At 39.3% G+C, this 18,272-nt stretch overlaps 1 protein-coding gene across 5 annotated transcripts in view; it reads right to left on the bottom strand.

The window, feature by feature from the left end:
• Positions 1–18,272, bottom strand: part of ASPH (aspartate beta-hydroxylase) — a 224,800-nt gene that overhangs the window by 128,655 nt on the left and 77,873 nt on the right. For 4 of the 5 annotated variants that reach the window (XM_045560957.1, XM_045560960.1, XM_045560962.1 and 1 more), the window contains 2 exons: positions 14,570–14,614; positions 1,639–1,680 (listed from right to left, as the gene is read on the bottom strand). In XM_045560957.1, the coding sequence (XP_045416913.1) occupies positions 1,639–1,680; positions 14,570–14,614 (87 nt within the window). The remainder of the gene's footprint in view (positions 1–1,638; positions 1,681–14,569; positions 14,615–18,272) is intronic. The other variant, XM_045560959.1, reaches the window with a different exon arrangement.

Raw genomic sequence — 18,272 nt, 5'->3', positions numbered from 1 at the left:
AAAAGCTGCTGCTATGGACAGGCGCGGTGGCTCACGCCTGTAATCCTAGCCCTCTGGGAGGCCGAGGCGGGTGGATCGCTCGAAGTCAGGAGTTCGAGACCAGCCTGAGCGAGACCCTGTCTCTACTAAAAATAGAAATAAATTATCTGGACAACTAAAAATATATATAGAAAAAAGATTAGCCGGGCATGGTGGCGCATGCCTGTAGTCCCAGCTACTCGGGAGGCTGAGGCAGTAGGATCACTTAAGCCCAGGAGTTTGAGGTTGCTGTGAGCTAGGCTGACACCACGGCACTCACTCTAGCCCGGGCAACAAAGCGAGATTGTCTCAAAAAAAAAAAAAAAAAAAAAAAAGCTGCTGCTATGCTCCTTCCTGCTCTGGCATTCATCACTGTCTATTACAGTTAGGCACTGGAGAGCTTGGGCAAGCACGATGATCGAGCTAATCCCAATCATCTGTACAACAAAGTCAACCAACAGTTCCCAATATTGAGGAGAAAATGCCAGAATTAACAAGTCATTTAGAAATGCATTAGGAAGTACTAGAAGGAAACAGCTACAAGAGTTGGTGAGTGGAATTCAGGGATAGGGAGTGGTGGGGGAGAGGACTGCTGTTTTTCATGCTAACGTTTAACTTTCTAAACCATATCCTTGTATTACTTTGACAAAAATTTAAAACAACTAGTGACAAAAAAAATTGCATGAGGCAGATGCTTAGTTCTCAGCCTGTGGGTTGTGAAATTGCAGCCAGAGGCCAGCAACTCCACAGTTACCAAATAGTATGTACACACTAAGTAATATCTTGTGCATTGTACGTACAAGTAGATTCATATGTAGATACTGTTTTCATCACTACAAATTCAATTAAAGGCATCCCTGAAATTGTAATAACATCTCATCATTAAAGAGCTTATCAGTCAATGGATACTAAAAATATAACCACTACTCTATGATCATCCATATAATTTGCTGACATTAAAAATAGTTCCTCACTCTGAGTAAGTTTATGAACCTCTCTGAGAGTTCAACTAAAATACTATGTGTTATTAAATTTCTTAGAATGCCTTTGTAATAAACTTTTGGAAGGCAGATTTAATTCTTTCTATAGGCTGTATCTTTGTTTGAATGTCTTTCCTTCTAATAAATCAAAGCTCCTTGCAAAAAGATATCATGTTCTAGCAATCTTTGGATTCCTATACCTAGCATAGCTGTCAACATATCAAAAATAAATAATACTTAATATTTCCTAAGTGTCTTCCCTGTGTTAAATATTGCTTTATGCACTTTTTGTATATTTTTATTTAATTACTATTGTGGAAACACAACCTTCTGAAGTTGGCACTCTTATTATTCCTGTTATTACAGAAGAGGAAACTGAGGCACAAAGGTTAGGTAATTCTCCCAAAGACACACATACAGTGGATGACAAAACTAGAATAAAAAAACAGGCAATCTCTCTCTGAGCCTTAGCTCTTAATGTTTACATAAAATATTAGTAAATGTTTGTTGATAAAATCATTGAAAACCCCAGTGGTAATTTCTTTTAATTAGTGATATAAAATAAAATCATGTTATTCTTGGATGGTATGATGACTTTTTTCTAAGTATATTTTAAAGGCTGTTTATTTGACAATCTCACCTTTCTCTTTTGGTTCTGGATCATCCATTTTTTTATTTGTTTCTGAAAATTAAAGACAAAACATAATAAGTACTGTGTAAGTCACCATTCAATAACTCAAAATGTAGGACAGTATTTGAATGAATTCAAATAAATGTAATTTAAGAAAGATATTCTGAGCATACAATTCAATTTGCCTAAATCCAGAATTCTTTACACATGAAATTCATTACAAAATATCAAGACTTAGGCTCATTTAAATTACTTAGAAAAGTCACCAAGCAGAGACTAGGTAGGTACAGCACCAGGCTAAGTGGTCCCTGGCTGTACGATAAGGCAGTTGGAGTGGGTGATGTCCACCCACTCCAAGTGTCGCTATGGGTACAAAGGCAAACAGGGTGAGGAGCTGTCATCAAAGCTTGTTCAACATTTTTATTGTCTCCTAAAACCATAAGACTACTTTTATAATTGATACCGTATGCTTTACAGGAACGCAGCATGTCACAGTACTTGGAATATCAGTATTAGTCTTGCTACTCTAAGGACGTCACATGCACAGATAGATGATCCACTGGGGAAGCTGGCACTGAAGCCCAGGTGTACACCATTCGCTCACTTGCTGAGAAGCCCAAGGTGAACCCAAGAGCTCACCTGTGTCACATTATGCCTCACATTAGGTTAATCACAGTCAATGTCTCTCCCATGAATGGGGTTACTGAGCACAGTGACACCCACCCAGAGCATGGACCAAAGAACACCCACCCCTCACATGGAAAATAACAGCATATGAGATGACCATGTGTCTACATCCTCATTTCTGCATCTATAACTTCGTATCAGGCCTAGTGTTTAATGTAGATTAGGATCAAGTTCATTTTCAAGGTAGACCAGTTGATTATGGCCCCAGTAGGTACTCATCTAGTCTTTGGGTATTTCTAGGAATACACGTATACACACATGTGTTAGGGATCAGGCAGAGTTTTGAAGACTCTGTCCTTTCCCCACAGTAGATGCCGGGGCATATGGGTACCACTAAAGACGGGGTCAAAGGTACCGACACGGACCACTCCATTTGTCAGCCCCATGTCTCCCACATTCACTCATACAAAACATTTAAATCTGGGGAGGTAAAAAATAAATCTGAGGCAGGCTATAATGCAGGGAGGGGCTTTTTTACAGGTCAAATGTTTTTGCTCCTTTGAGACTTTAGATAAGAGGAAGAAAAGGGAACTAACTTTGAAGTCTAGTTCGCCAGGCTAAGTCGCTTATGGGTCCTCTTGTTCCCTCACACCCTGCAGGCCAGGCCTTACCCCCCTTTGTGCACAGGAGGGGGCTGAGGCTGAGAAATTAGAGTGCCCGAAGCTATCAAGGCAGCAGTTTACAGGATTCCAAACCATATGTTCTTTCCACTGTACCACCCCATACTCTTCTTGAAAGAGAAATGAAGGGATGGAGAAGTACAGGTCTTGACTTTTGCAAAGCGTAGGTTTTACGAAGTTGGCTGCACATACCTCCTGGGCCGTGCTCCGAGTGGAATGCAGGATATTTAAAAGAAGACAGAACAAACTTGCAGATCTCTGTTGAATGTTATAGAATTTCTGATCTTACTAACTACAACTTCCTTCTTTAAAAAAGTTAGGTAGCTGAACTAGATCATTCGGTACCATTCACTCAGTAAACATTAACTGAGCACTTACTAATGTTTGCCTGGCACTCTGCAAAAATCGGGGATACAGCAAAGCAGAAAAGCATTAAAAACCTCAGTCCTGAAGCTCTTTCTAGTAGGTCGGCAGTACCTGCAGGAAGACTGCAATCTTCCACGTCCACCAGTAAGTGCGCGTGGCTAGTGGGACTTGAAAAATCAAGCACCAAATGCAAGTGTCTAACCTAACTAGATAGCACAGGCGGGTGCCGTCATGAAGGGAGTTCAGAGCTCTCCACACATCACCCCACCCCTCAGCCATCACCCCACCCCTCAGCGGGGAATAAGGAAGGGGGGGAGTGGTTTGAATTGATCGCATTCCAAATAGAAGTGGCAGGTGCTGATCCAGTATGAGGGCCCTGGCCAGGTCTCCCCACGTCCTCTGGACTTACTTCCTCCCGGAAGTTTGAAGGGTGAGTGTGGCTGGACATGCTCCCAGAAACAAGAGCCACCACCCTCCCTCATCCTCCCATGCAGTTCCAAAGGTGGAGTGACAGGCCAGACCCAGGTCACTCCAGGCCCCAGGGCAAAAGGTCTTTTTCTCATCCCGTGTCCCCTGTCCCTCATCTCATGTAACGAGCTGAACTCTGAGACATGTTTGGATATGGAGAAAATACACAGCAGAGATGCTGTAGCCTCTCTGGTTTGTAGTGCTTACATTTAGCTTAGGTAAAGGCATTTTCTGCGAGATGCAGCCAACCTCACTAGCATTCTGCACAGCTAAAGTGCTACTCTGCTTTATTTTCTGTACCTATGCTTCTCTGGGGGACTTCATATGGACCTTGCTGTGCCCAAAAAGAAAATGACTTATTGAGCACTTACTATATGCCAGGTATTTTTCTAAGCACATAATGCAGATTATCCCATTTAAACTTCTCATCAGCCATAGGAGGTAGCTATAATTTTACAGATAAGGAAATTTAGGCATAGAAACTTAGAGAGGCTAAGCAATCTTGTCTAGGGTTACAGAATAATGCCAATTTCAGAGGCCATACTTCCTAATATACTACCTTTAATCAAACTCTGTATATCCCAAAAATGGCCAGTTCATTAATTAAAGGGAGCTATATGCTCAGCCCACCCCCCAAAATTACAGAAGTACAAGCTCACTTGTAACTCATATTTAGTGTTTAAATAAATATTCATAACCAAAAATTAAAAGATGCTATGCATTCTCTCTTCTAACATTATTGTTTTTTCTCCTTTCAACATAATTTTATCAGAACAAGATGAGCCTTACTTAAAAAAATGGGATATTGATCTTTTAAAAACTGTCATGCAACCATTGAAAAAATCTCTTCTGTGAATTCAGATGTACTATACCCTCATTATGTTCCAGTTACTGTGCTCATCTGGCTTCTGAGCAGTTCTTGTTGGATGAAACACACGTCCTAAGCTAACTTCCTCCCAGGCATACTCACCCTTCCGAGTGCCTCATGACATGGGCATCTGTTCACTCCCCAAACCTGGACCTGGCACATTGCTCTCTCCCTGAGCACCCACATTGCCCAGTCTTCAAGTCACATCCTTCCTGTCTCCCTCCTTCTCTCTGCTAGCATTTCCTTAGCACGCGCTGTATTGCTATCACTTGTTACTAGTCAGTTTCATCAACTATTACATATACTACTGGCCTCCTATCTGCTCTTTGGCCTTCCTCCAACTGCCTCCACCTTGCACCTGCTGCCTGAGAATTCGCTCCAGAACACAGGTGTGTAACCACAGGCCAGCAGGTACTCCCACCTCTCCAACCCTTCCTTTGTTCATCTGCAAACTGGGATAACACCATCTGCTGAGAAAACTCGACTCCCTAACACATCTGAAATACTCAGCAGAGTAGCTACATTCAGTAATAGTGGGTCTGCTTACCCTTAAAGTCTTTATTCTTATTATTTCTTCTGAATGGGCTGGAGTTGAAACTAACCCTTTCTAGAACCTCAGGAACTTCTTCCTTACTTGTCTAGTTCTCCTTTTTTGTCCAGAGAATGAAGATTGGAAATGAGAGAGAAAAGGAAAGAGAACCTTCCATGCCCTCTTCTGCACTTCCACCCCCTCACAATGAAATTAGTGTTTTCACAGTTTGACGGCCATGGGGGAGGGCGGGTGCTCACCAGGAAACACCCACAACTTCTAGGTGCAGGACAAAGGCCTACAAAGGATGGATGCAGGAGCTATTTCATTTTAATGCTGCCCCTGGCAATGGAGCATAATAGTCTATGTTACATAAGCATTACCTATTAGAAATACATTAAGAAAAGGGGCTGATGGTATTCCTTTGTGATTTTAGTCATCAAAAATGCAACTCTCTTCTAACTAGTAAGCATAAAATGAACTGATTTTATTATGCAACAATATATAAAATGCTTAATGTACTTAAAAATAATGACAATATAGAGAAGAATTCTTCTGTATTTTATTGCACTCGAATAACATTTTAACAGAAGACATTTACATTATTTTTAGAAAATCCATTGATGTTGCCCAACGGCACTTATTTGTAAAGACAAGGCTCATTAATTCAGATATTTGGAATTAAAAAATATTTGAAGTTGATCACAGCATAATGAATCCTCAATTTCCGGAGTTCTAGAGATGATTATATACAAAAATCTGGTAAAACTTATTTTACTCATTTATCAGTTTTAATGTCACTTCTAAGTTTCCTAAAAAAATATGGCTTTATAAAAAGTAGTGTTCTATAGTTCACAATATGAAGAGCTTTATTATAATTTGAGTATCAACTCTGAATCACCCATATCACAGCTTTAGAAAACTATTGCTTTACTTACTAACTTATTATTTTGGGTTTCGTTACACATTGAGTCAGCATGCAGAACTCACTACACATTGTAACTATGATCTATAATGATAAAAATATAGAATCTCTTTAATTTTAACTCTAAAAGCAGGAAAAAATAAAGTCACTTTATCTTAATGTTAACATAATCAAGAGCTATCAATGAAACCACTTCTTACGGCTTTTCTTATAGCTCATGGTTCTTTCAAAATGATGTGGTGGCTACCCTTCTTTTCTAACAAAGGAATATTTTCATCACAGCAACTATGTCGGAGCCCAAAATAAACCACATTAAATACATCAGAAAAACTTCAGTGTAAAAAGGAAAGGGCTCGTCCGTTGTGAAACAGCAGCAGGCATCGGGCTCTGGGAGTGCTTTTCATAAATCCTAAATCAACCCGACCAGAGGCGTGACTGAGCTCATCTGGTAAGAGCACTGAGCAGTCTCTAGTGCTGCAAGGGCATTACTTAATTAGCCAAAAGCAGAGCAATCTTTAAGTTATACACCAGTGATTTATACAGATTTTCTAAAATTTAAGTAAGTGGCTGAATGGACTACAGCTATTGCTATTAGATGATCAATCTGAGGTGTCAGAAAGCATGTTTGCACAATATAGCAGGCCATTCTTTTTCCTTGTATCTCAACAAGAAACTTTAGACTTTCTCTCATTTTGCAAAATAATGATGATAATTTAAAACTTCCATTAACATATTAAATTTTTCTAATCAACCAGCTAAAAGCTACACAAATCTCAAAATTTGAGTTTTAACCTGAATCCCTGAAGCTACTGTAGAAATTTTTGATAAGAATACCAGTGCAGACATATTACAACTCAGATCTTCACAGCTAATGAAGATCTGTTAGTGTTTTAAGAGTGCTGATGCAAGGCACTCTTAATGGCTTTTAAATCACATTTAATGCAGATTTTACGCAAGTCAGTCCAACATAGTTAGTGTTAATTACTAGTAATGTATTAAAGCCCTAACCAAGACAATTGCTGCTATATCATCAATATAATTATTAACTATTGTCCAAAAAAACACACATAAATTCAGGTAAAACTAAAAGCTGTGTCAGAAAATGAGAAAAAGGAAAAGAAATCCAATGGATCTACTAAGTCTATCAAAAAAGGACATGCAGGAATGTAACATTACATTTTTTAGAAACATTAGTTTCTAAAAAAAAAATAAAAAATAAAAATACACTAAAATGCCAGTGGACTATAATGCATTCAACACATCTTTAGTGTTCTTTCCCAAAGATCTTGATCTGCTCAGTAATTACTTCACAAGATCTATCACAGCCATCTTTTGGAGCGTATGGTTAGTCTGGTCCTCCTGTGGTAGTAGGGGCAGTCTTTCTGAAGCTTTAAGTATCTGCAAAAATAAGGGGAAATCTATTAAAGGACCAACCAGACATAGACTGTGAAATTGCTTCATTTTCATTCTACTTTTTTAAAAACCCACCAACAGAAGTAAATGCTTTTTTGTTTTTATTTTTAAAGATAACTTGGTAACAGAATTACTACCCACAGAAGTCCCTGGGGATCACTTGCAAAGCTTCTGATGAAAATTGGAGGCTTTTTAGGGCACTTGAGAATTACATTTGAACTAAATCATCTCAATCTTTTGAGAAACACAAGCATTATATTTCTTTCTCCCATCAATATTTTCACTGTAAAAGAAATAAATAGAAATCTAGTGTGGTGTTTGAAAAATAGAGAAAGAATTTTCAAGGAACAACTGGGCACTGTAAGCCACATTTCAAATATATTATTTTCATAATTTTATTTCAATGTTTAAATGTTATTGATAATATAAATGGTTGATAAGAAAAGTATATAGTATTTTAAAAGAAGCAAAACTCATTTCTATCCAACATTTTACAAATATTTTTTCATTCCAAACTTTAGTATATGATTTATCTCACTATTAAGCATTGGATTTATGTTACAATTAGATTGGAAAAGGAGCTGGTGTACAGAAAGGTCCAGCAAAACTTTGATATAATTTCTAAAGCTGGATGATGGTATTTCCTCCCTTTCTTCCTCTCAACTTCTATCCATCTATTTATCTATCTACACGCACGTATGTGTAACCAAAGTTTTTACATAAGTAGAATTGTTTCATGCTAATGTAGAACAACTATAAATCCAACAGGAATGAGTGTTAGATCCACCAAAAAGACAAGAATATTCATAGTAGCCTTCCTCATAGTCGCAAGAAAAAACTGGAAAAAAATCACTATATCCATTGATAGCAGAATGGATAAAAAATTATCATATATTTATAGAAAAGAGTTATGCATAATACCAAATTACTATACTTAACAGGATGGATGAAACTGAGGCACATGACGTTGAGCAACAGAAACCAATCACAAAAGCAAGTGTGTGTGTGTGTGTGTGTGTATGTTTATGGTTCTATTTATATTACATTCAAAAGCAGATAAAATTAATCTGTGATGATAAAAATCAGAACAGTGGTTACCTCTGGTTGGGATATTACTAAGAAGGAGGAAGAGGGAGACATGTTTGGGTGCTACAAGTGTTGTGTATCCTGATCCGAGCAGTGGGCACAAGGCTGTATAACACGTGCAAAACTTCAACATTTGAACACTTACTTCCCTGTGTGTAAATTACACCTCAGTAGAAAAAGTTTTGAAAAATGAGCTTGACTTTAAGTTCTCTCTGAATTTAACAATTTTCCAGACATTGAGAGGAAGAAACATTTCAAAAGTACCTTAAGACAACGGGAAGTTGTTCAAAGCATAAGGGTGAGTATTCATAAAAAGGCAAACAAACTAGAAGTTCAGTTGCCATTCTGGACAATTCGAATATACGCTCCTCAATGTCTACAGAAGACTCCACTCAGAAGCGGCCCCTTAGGCGCGAACCCAACAGCTCCCACACCAGCCCGAGAGCCTTCCGCGGCTCTCCATTCCTCCTGCGTCTGTCTCCACGGAGGCTCTGCCAATCATTCACAAGGACTCCACCCAGGAACCAGCCTCGCCCTCCCTCTCTCCCACCAGATCCTTTCCAACTCCAGTTTCCCTGAAACCGAGGTCTCCTTTCCATGCGCTCTTCCACGGCCAAGCTCCCGCCATTGCTAGCTTAGCCTGCAGCTGCCCTTACAGTGTAGCGTCTATACCTCCTTGCCTAACCACTCTTTCCACAGCTGCATCTGATCATGTGACCCCTGTCTGGACTTTTTCAGTGGCTTCCTGTCACTTTTAGGCAAGATCCAAACTTCTAAACACCGGGAAGAGATAGATGCCTGCCTACGTTTCCACCTTGACCCCCAGCACCCCTACCTGGCACACTGTCCTGGTCTTGGTGCTCTGTGAGCACTTGCTTCCCCTGCTCCCCGCCTGCCAGCTCCTGTAGCTCCTATCCGCATCGCCCAACTCAGCTAAAACTAGCACGGCCACGACAGCACACGGGAGGCCTCACCTCCCTCTCTGCACCACCCGCTCTGCAGCTGGGTGAGTTACCACTCCTTCTGTGGGCTGCCTGCACACCGCTCTGACAGTGCAATGGCATCAGACTGTCACACTGCACTGTGCACCCACAGGACTGTGAGTCACACCAGGGCAGGGACCATGTTGTTGACTGTGTATCTTCACTGCCCAACACAGAACCTGTATCACAGTAGTTGCTTGATTTATAGTTTTTGAATAAATGATTAATAAAAATTGTGTGTGTGTAAATATATGTGTGTGTGTGTATAGCACTTATTTAACATTGGCTGCTAAGAACATGATGTCAACCTCTGCCCTTGCCTAAGACCTCTGATGCTACTAGCCTAAAACTGGTCATAGGCCTTATGGATGACAGAAAGGCTTGAGTGAAAGTGCTGGGAGGATGCAATGGAGTAGAACTGTCACCACTGCTAGAGCATCAACAGTGGGATGAGTTGCAAGCGTTATCTTCATTTTCAAAGAGACGGGGGCAGCAGAATTACTCAGAAACCATGATGCTCACAGAGCCCCACTCTGAATAACATGATCATATAAAACATAGAATTAACTTTTAAAACTCTTTTCTGGCATGGTATAACAGAAAAATAGTTAATAGACCCAGTTAATCATAGGGCCTTTAGTACTGTTTGGCAGGAAATTTTACGCTAGTGAATTTCATAAATGATTCCTTCATAATTCATTCAGTTTGTGCCATGTGCATTTACGCTGTCATGTTGCTAGAAATATGCTGTATGATTTCAAGTAAAAATATGAGTTTGAGGGGAAAGGTGCCTGCTAAAGGAATAGGAATTCCAGAATCAGTTTACAAAATGGTTGACTTCTAATATCAGAAAAATCAATTTAGGATTGAGCTTCTACATCCTTGGTAAGAATAGACCTGTAAAGCACTTATTCATTTATAATATAAAGGGATGAAGGCAAAATTTAAATTATCAGGCAATTTATTCTTCTACCATAGATAATTAAATCTTCGATACTTCCGAGTCCTAAGTGATGAACTAGCATAGATTAAGAGAAAGATGCCAAAGAATATGATGTGTCTAATTTTATCACACTAGGCCAGATGCAGCAGCTCACTCCTATAATTCTAGCACTCTAGGAGGCCGAGGCAGGAGGACTGATTGAGCTCAGGAGTTCGAGACCAGCCTGAGTAAGAATGAAACCCCGACTCTACTAAAAATAGAAAAATTAGCAGGGCATGGCAGTGACGCTCACCCAGCTACTCAGGAGGCTGAGGCAGGAGGATTGCTTGAGCCCGGGAGTTTGAGGTTGCAGTGAGCTAGGCTGACACCACTGTACTCTAGCCCCGTGACAGAGCAAGACTGTCTCCAAAAATAATAATAATAATAATTTTATCACACCAAAATAGCTCTCAAAAGTCTCATCGGCTCTTAGGCTCATTTATTTAAAATCCTCTGAAAAACAGCAGCTGAGTGTGGACTCTGGAACTGAAATGCAGGGATCAGCCCTACTGCCGCTTGTCAGCTGTGACCAGCGGAAGGTTAGTTTGCCTGGCTGGGCTTCAGGGTTCTCACCTGTAAAATAGAGGCCAACAGCGCGTCTACCTCTATTAAAGGTTAATCCATGCAATGTGCTTGGAACAGCACCTCCACCATGCTTAACAAATGTGAAAGTTCACTGTCTCCCACAGTGTGGCTGAAGACAATGGTGACAATGCCCCATGGGATTAGCACACCCACAACTAGATTACTATAAACTTTGTAAACCATATTAAGACTGTATAACCTACTCTCAGAATAATCAGGGAAGGCAAATTAATCATCAGTTAGGTTCTGAGAGCCAGGTGAACTAATATCCAGCATTTTGCAGAAGTCCTCAATTTGAGTTTTCCACTGAATAAGAGAATTTTAAAGATTGAAAGGTAGTAAGGAGGCAGGCCCTACAATCAGCATTCCTGCAGTTTCTGCAATCAGATACATAATTAAACACTATTACAAAAGCAGTCAATGTACTGTAAAAAATATCATGAATATAGGTTTATGTATATTATTTTGCCTGATCACATAATAAAAAATTGTAATATGAGGTAAGACTAAGAATATGACTAAGACTTATGGAAAATAAGCAACCCAAGTGCAAAAAGTAACTACAACCATGGTTAAAAGTAACCACAACCATGCACCACATAACAACATTTTGGACAGACTGAATATGCAGTGGTGGTCCCGTAAGATTCTAATGGAGCCGAAACATTTCTGTTGCCTCCTGATGTCGTAGCTGTCTTAAGGCTGCAGTGCACGCAGTACTTGCATGGTTGTGGTGACATAAATACGCCTGCTGTGCTGCCAGTCATATAAAAGCACAGCACATACAATTATGTACAGTACATAATACTTGACAATGATAATAAGTGACTATGTTACTACTGGTTTATGTATTTACTATACTATGCTTTTCACCATTATTTTAGAATGTGCTCCTTCTACTTAATAAAAACAAAAAGTCAACTGGAAGATAGCCTTAGGCAGGTCCTTCGGGAGGCATTCCAGAAGAAGGCATTGTTACCATAGGAGATGACAGCTCTGTGCTTGTTACTGACCTCCAAGATCTTCCCGTGGGACAAGATGTGGAGGTGGAAGACAGTGATGTTGATGATCCTGACCTTGTGTGGGCCTAGCCTACTGTGTGTGTTTGTGTCTTACTTCAGAACAAAAAGTCCAAAAAGTGAAAAAAAAAAAAAAAAAAAAAAAAAGTAAAAATAATAAAAAGCTTATAGAAAAGAATATAAAGAATGGAAATATTTTTGTACAGCTGTAGATGGCTTGTGTTTTAAGCTAAGTATTACTGCAAAAGAGTCAAAAAGTTAAAAAATTAAGATGTTTATGAAGTAAAAAAGTTACAGTAAGCTAAAGTTAATTTATTAAAGAAGGAAAATTTATTTTATAAATTTAGTGTAGCCTAAAGTCTACAGTGTACAGCAATGTCCTAGGCCTTCAAATTCACTCACCACTCACTCACTGACTCACCCAGAGCAACTTCCAGTCCTGCAAGCTCCAATCACGGTAAGTGTCCTATAAAGTTGCACCATTTAACTTTTATACTATATTTTTATTATACCTTTTCTATGTTCAGATACACATGTACCACCATGTTACAACTGCCTGGAGTACTCAGTACAGTAACCTGTGCACAGGTGTGTGGCCTAGGAGCAACAGGCTGTGCCACGCAGCCTAGGTGTGCGGTAGGCTGTGCCATCTAGGTTTGTGTAAGTGCTCTATGATGTTCGCACAATGAAAAAAATCACCTAACAATGCATTTCCCAGAAATATTAAGTCACATATGACTGTACTGCTGACTCTCAGCCTTCCACTCACTTTGGCAAAGTCAAATTACAACGACACAAAGGGTCAATCAAGCTTTTATGATACCAAGTTACAGGTTACAACTTCTTGATAAGGGGTCTTTCAGAATTTAGCTTCCCTTGATCTACCTCAAAGATCACGTAATTAATTACTAAACAATAGTAGTCATAGCCACCATTTACTAGGAGTTTATTAAGTGTCAGAAACTATGCACATTAATCAAATCTTTTTACGTGCTTCGGTTGTTCAATATCTCACCTAAAAAGCCCCTTATTTCATCACCCCGACCACTTGGTTATTTTATATTCATGGTCCAAATAAATTCTTGGGCTCAGTTTAAAAAACATTGAAATAAAAACACAGAGATTTCTGGTCAGAAAATATTATGTTTAAGACCTTCATAAAAATTAGATCAATATTAAAAAATATGATCTGTAACTTGAAAAATATTAATGTTATAGGATGTAAATATCCACTTTCCTTGCCCTGTACATGTCTTCTAAACATAAATGCACATTGCCTAGTAATCAGCATGTAAAAACTCAATTTCTCCATGGACTCCTTTTCTCATTCATATTATAATACCAACAATTCAGGTTTCTTAAGTATTTGTTTCTATATTATTATTATTATCATAGATGTACATAGTATGACAATGATCAAATCTAAACTATTTAATTCCACAAAGTAAGCAAAGATAAGCTGATGCATAACTAAAAATATTCTTTGATGATTTTGCTGTTTTTTTCCTGAAATTTTAGTATTTAATAAATTTTGGCAGGCCCAATTATTTCTACCAAATTCAATCAACAGTAACGCACATCATTGCTACAAAATTCACATTAACCACAATGCAAAAAGTATGAGTAAACACTGAACAAATAAATATGACACAAGATAAAAAAAAGAAAAGAAACACAGAAATGAGAAGAAATATACTTGAGAAATGAAAAATCCTCTTTTAATAGAACATTCTTTTCCACTATGAGAACCAGGTTTATATGCTAATTTCTGACTGCAGGTATAGTTTATGTCTTCTCTAAAATGCACTGGAAAGTACGGGCCTCAGTGGAAATGCTGTTCCCATTCCTTAAACTCACTGACGAGGAGAGCGGACAGGTAGAGGAATGCAGGGAAAGGTGGAGAACCTGGGCTTGATATAGTGGGCTGAAAGGAGAGACCCTAGGGTGTCGACAAGCCCCAGGCAGCCTGGATGGCCACAGGGCCCCAAGAAGCTCTCAAGGAAGGCGGGGAATGGGGAGCAACAGTAGAGTCATAATTTATGCACCATCCGACTTCCACCCTAAGGCAATTCTGACTCCACATCCTCTGTCAAATGGCCTGTCAACCAAAAAGGAAAAGAAAACAAAACCCCTAACTTCTTCTACTACCACCATTTATGATGGCAAAATCATATGACCATTAATATTCCTCCAATTCTAGCCCAACAAATACGTACTACACTGAATCTGATGTGTACTTTCCATCACTTTGGCTCAACTGATCAAAACACAGAAAAATTTTAAATTTCAGTAGTTAAACCCTTCTCTCTCCAGATGTTTTACCTTTCATAGACTTGTTATAAAGCTACTGCTGATATTAATAGCAGTTATCCAATAAAAGAGTTAAATATAACTAACAAAATGCCACACCTGGTGGTACTTCCTGGTGTTCTTCTACTGGGGGGACACTTACTTCTGAAATAAACAAAGGTATTAGCCATTACATATTGCTGACCAGTGCTTAAAATACTGATCGCCAGTATTTAAGTTATGGTGAGTATTTTTTACAGAGTTTAAAAATTCAATTACAGTTGCCATAAAAATATTAGGTTTTTGCACCCTCACAACAAGGAAGAGCTAGTTACAGCTTAGCAGAATGTGTATTTCTCAGCTGTTCTGCACAACAGGCTTGACAACATGACCTGCCTGACTAACCTTAAAACTCCATTGCCCAGCGAAGGAGATAAGACTGAAACCTAGGTTTTCACCACAATTTTGCATCACACTTGACAAAAAAGCTGAAGAAAGATGCTTAAGGTATCCTGGTTCTTCATTAAAGAGTTTCTTCTTGGAAAGTTTTTACCTCATAACCCTAGTTTTAACATTAATGAAACAATGAAATCGAATTGCAATTGAATCTTAAAAACAAACACTATGCTTAACAAAGTTGTTTTTGAAAAATAATATTCAAGATAACACATTCTAAGACTAGTCAAAGATATAGATGTGAACTTTTAATATCTCGTCTTTTTCTTTGGCTGCTTCAACCCAATTATGACGGAAGAGACTGCAGACACCCCCATCCAATGACATAAAGACATAGTGACCTGATTTGCTGTATCAAGTTACATCACATTTTAACATGCTTAAACCTAACGACCCATTTAACATTACCTTAACCTAGAAATAAGATTATATCACCTTTCCTTTTGCTCCTTAAGAATTGTAACAGGTTGGTCAAAAGGAGGAATTTTTTAATAGCAATTTCTAAAATATAAGATATTTATGCAGCTATTTTAATCATTTTTCTTCTTGTATTCATTTGCTTCTAATTATAAAAATGACATGTGCTCAAAATAGAATATTTGGAAATATTTTACATAAAAGTAAAAGAAACAAAAAACGATCACACATATTCCCACTAACCACTGTTAGCGTTCTGACATATTTCCTTCCTACAGTGGCAGTACAGCAATTCCTCAGTAGCTTTCCATGTTGCGACTGGCTTAATAGGTTTGCCTGTTTATTTGGTTCTTAAGTATTTAGAGACATATTAGTACTTTACCAACTTTGCCAATATTTTTCTCAGAATTTCTTTCATTTTTGTCATTGTAGGTATAAAACTGTGGTATATAATAAAGTATTACTTGCTTCCTTTGTTATTTCCATCACTGATGTTATACCATCGATTTTTATTCTGAAAAATACACATTCAACAAACCCATCTGAAACTTCTTTTGGTATATGATGTATTTAGTAAGAGGATTTTTAAAAAGGAAATAGTGAATTAATTATATCAGCATAACCTGAAAGGTTAACTATTATATTCAGACAGCCTACTTTTCCTTACTCCAAGGCTTTTTGAACCCACTTCATTCAGTACAGCTTTCACTCCCACCAATTCACTCAAACGGTTTTTGGAAAGATCACCAACAATTTCCACATTGCCAAATGCAACAGATACTTCCCAGTCCTGAAATTCCGGGGCCAGTCAGCACCATGGAACATATTCCCTCTTTTCCTTCTCTACTTCTTTTCTTCTGTTTTCCTCCTGACTCAGTGGTTGTTTACCCAGCTCACAATAGTGGGGTTCCTCAGAGCTCAGTCACTGGGCTGCCTCTCTACTCTCTGCACTCACCTCCAAAATGACCACGTCAGTTTCCACGGATTTAATACCATCTTCATGGTGACAGTTCCCAAACATTTATATTCATCTTAGATCCTGCCCAACTAGCTCAGATTAGCATATTCAACTCTGCACTTGACACTCCGCTTGGATATCTCACACTACCTCCCAGACTTCAAATGCCTAATACGGAGCCTCTTATTTTCTGCCCTAAACCAGTTCCTTCTACATCCTAGTTTTCTTCTTCTCAGGAAATGGCCCCATCATTCAGCAGTTACTCAAACCACCCCAAAGGCCTCCCCTATTCCTTTTCTTTGCTTCACAACTATCAGAAAAGTTCATTAATTTTAATTTTAAAATATATCTCAAGTTCACCACTTTCTCCTCCATTCCCACTGCCATGATCTTACTCTAGGCCACCACAATCACTTCCCTGGAGTAGTCCAAAATAATTTCCTGGCAGGGTGGTCCCCTCTTCCATCCTTGTTCTATCCAATCATTCTTTAGCTAGAAGTAGATATAATTCTTTGCAACATAAATCAGGTTATGCCATATCTCACTTAAGTATTTCCCAAATTTACACTATGTCTAGAAAATAATCCAAAGTCCTTAGTAGGCCCTGCAAGGTCCTGAAGGATCTGTGTCCATCTATTTATCTGCAAAGGAAAGTAACCCGGCCGACACAGACAGAGAATAACAGACAGTTAAACACAGGACTGGTACAGTGAGACGTGTACTTCTGCACACATCATCCTGATGGCATGTGCAAGGAGGATAGGAAGGGGACAAATAAGAAGTCAAGATGACCAGCTAGAAGGCGAGACTGTCATTATCCAGGAAGATGACAAGGGGCTGAGCCAGATCACTAGGACAAGAGCTTTAGGAAAAAGAATGGATTTGGGAAATGTTTAAGGCATCTATTAACAGGGCTTGGGACTAGGTCTAGAGACAGGGGGAGAGGAGGACTCAGTAATGACTCTCAGGGTTCTGGGTTGGGAATCCCAGTAGATATTGAAGCAATCAGCCAAGATAAGAGGAGAGGGGGGAAGAGAAGGTTGGTGGGTGTGTGAAGATGTGCCTGCCTCACTGTCCATGCAGGGGCTGCAGGGGCCCAGCCCAGAAGCAGCAGGCTGGGAAGCACACGCACAGCCCCACGCACCTCGTCCACCAAAGGGGATTCCCTTAGCAGTCTCTGCCATGACCTCTCTCAGCTTATCAAAATGCCTGAAAAGTCTTAAGAAAAAACTGTATTTCTAATCCAAGAAAGGCAGGGTCAAATTGTACAATGCGCTGTTAGTTCTTTTATACAAAACCTATGTGGGGTAGGTTGGATGAAGTTCTTCCTGGAGATTTGGGGTTTCTATTTTCTGATTCCTGCTGAATAAATATACAGACTCAGCTATATTCTTCAGAACATTAGTATGAAGGAGGAAATCTCACCTCCACCCAGCCCCGCCACATGGGGAGGAAGCTGCTGGCACACAGGGGACCTGCAGCACCATGCAGAGTCTGCCCCAGCTGCCAAGTGAGGGCAACTGTAGTCTCCCTCCCTCCACACCGACCTCCTCCATTTGTTGCCTGTTCCATCCCATTATCCATTCTGCCTAACCAAGCTCAAAACCAGTAACATTCAATCTGGAAATTGACAATCAGCTGCTCTTAAATGAATTCTGAAAGTAATTCCATGAACAAAATTTTCCGTTCCATGCTACCTGCGGCAACTTATTGTTGTTAAATCACACGTGTCGCCACGTGGTCAACTTTGGGCTCCACTCTGGGTCACACACCTGCTCGGCCACTTACAGCCATGGAGCCTGGGGCCAGCCAGTCACCTGACTGCTCTGGTTTCAGTTCTTCATTTGTGAAATAAGTACAAAGATCTCTGCTCTACCTCCTCCTCAGTGTCTACTGTGAGAGGCAACTGAAATAATATACGTGAAAGAATTACAATATATCATAAACTGTTAAGAACGACATAAACCTAAGCTGCATTTAAGCACCGCTATT

This window comes from Lemur catta, chromosome 9 (genome assembly GCF_020740605.2).
Source record: "Lemur catta isolate mLemCat1 chromosome 9, mLemCat1.pri, whole genome shotgun sequence".
Lineage (NCBI taxonomy): Eukaryota > Metazoa > Chordata > Mammalia > Primates > Lemuridae > Lemur > Lemur catta.
The sequence above is the reverse complement of the archived record's forward strand: the minus strand, read 5'-3'. Positions and strand labels throughout refer to the sequence as shown.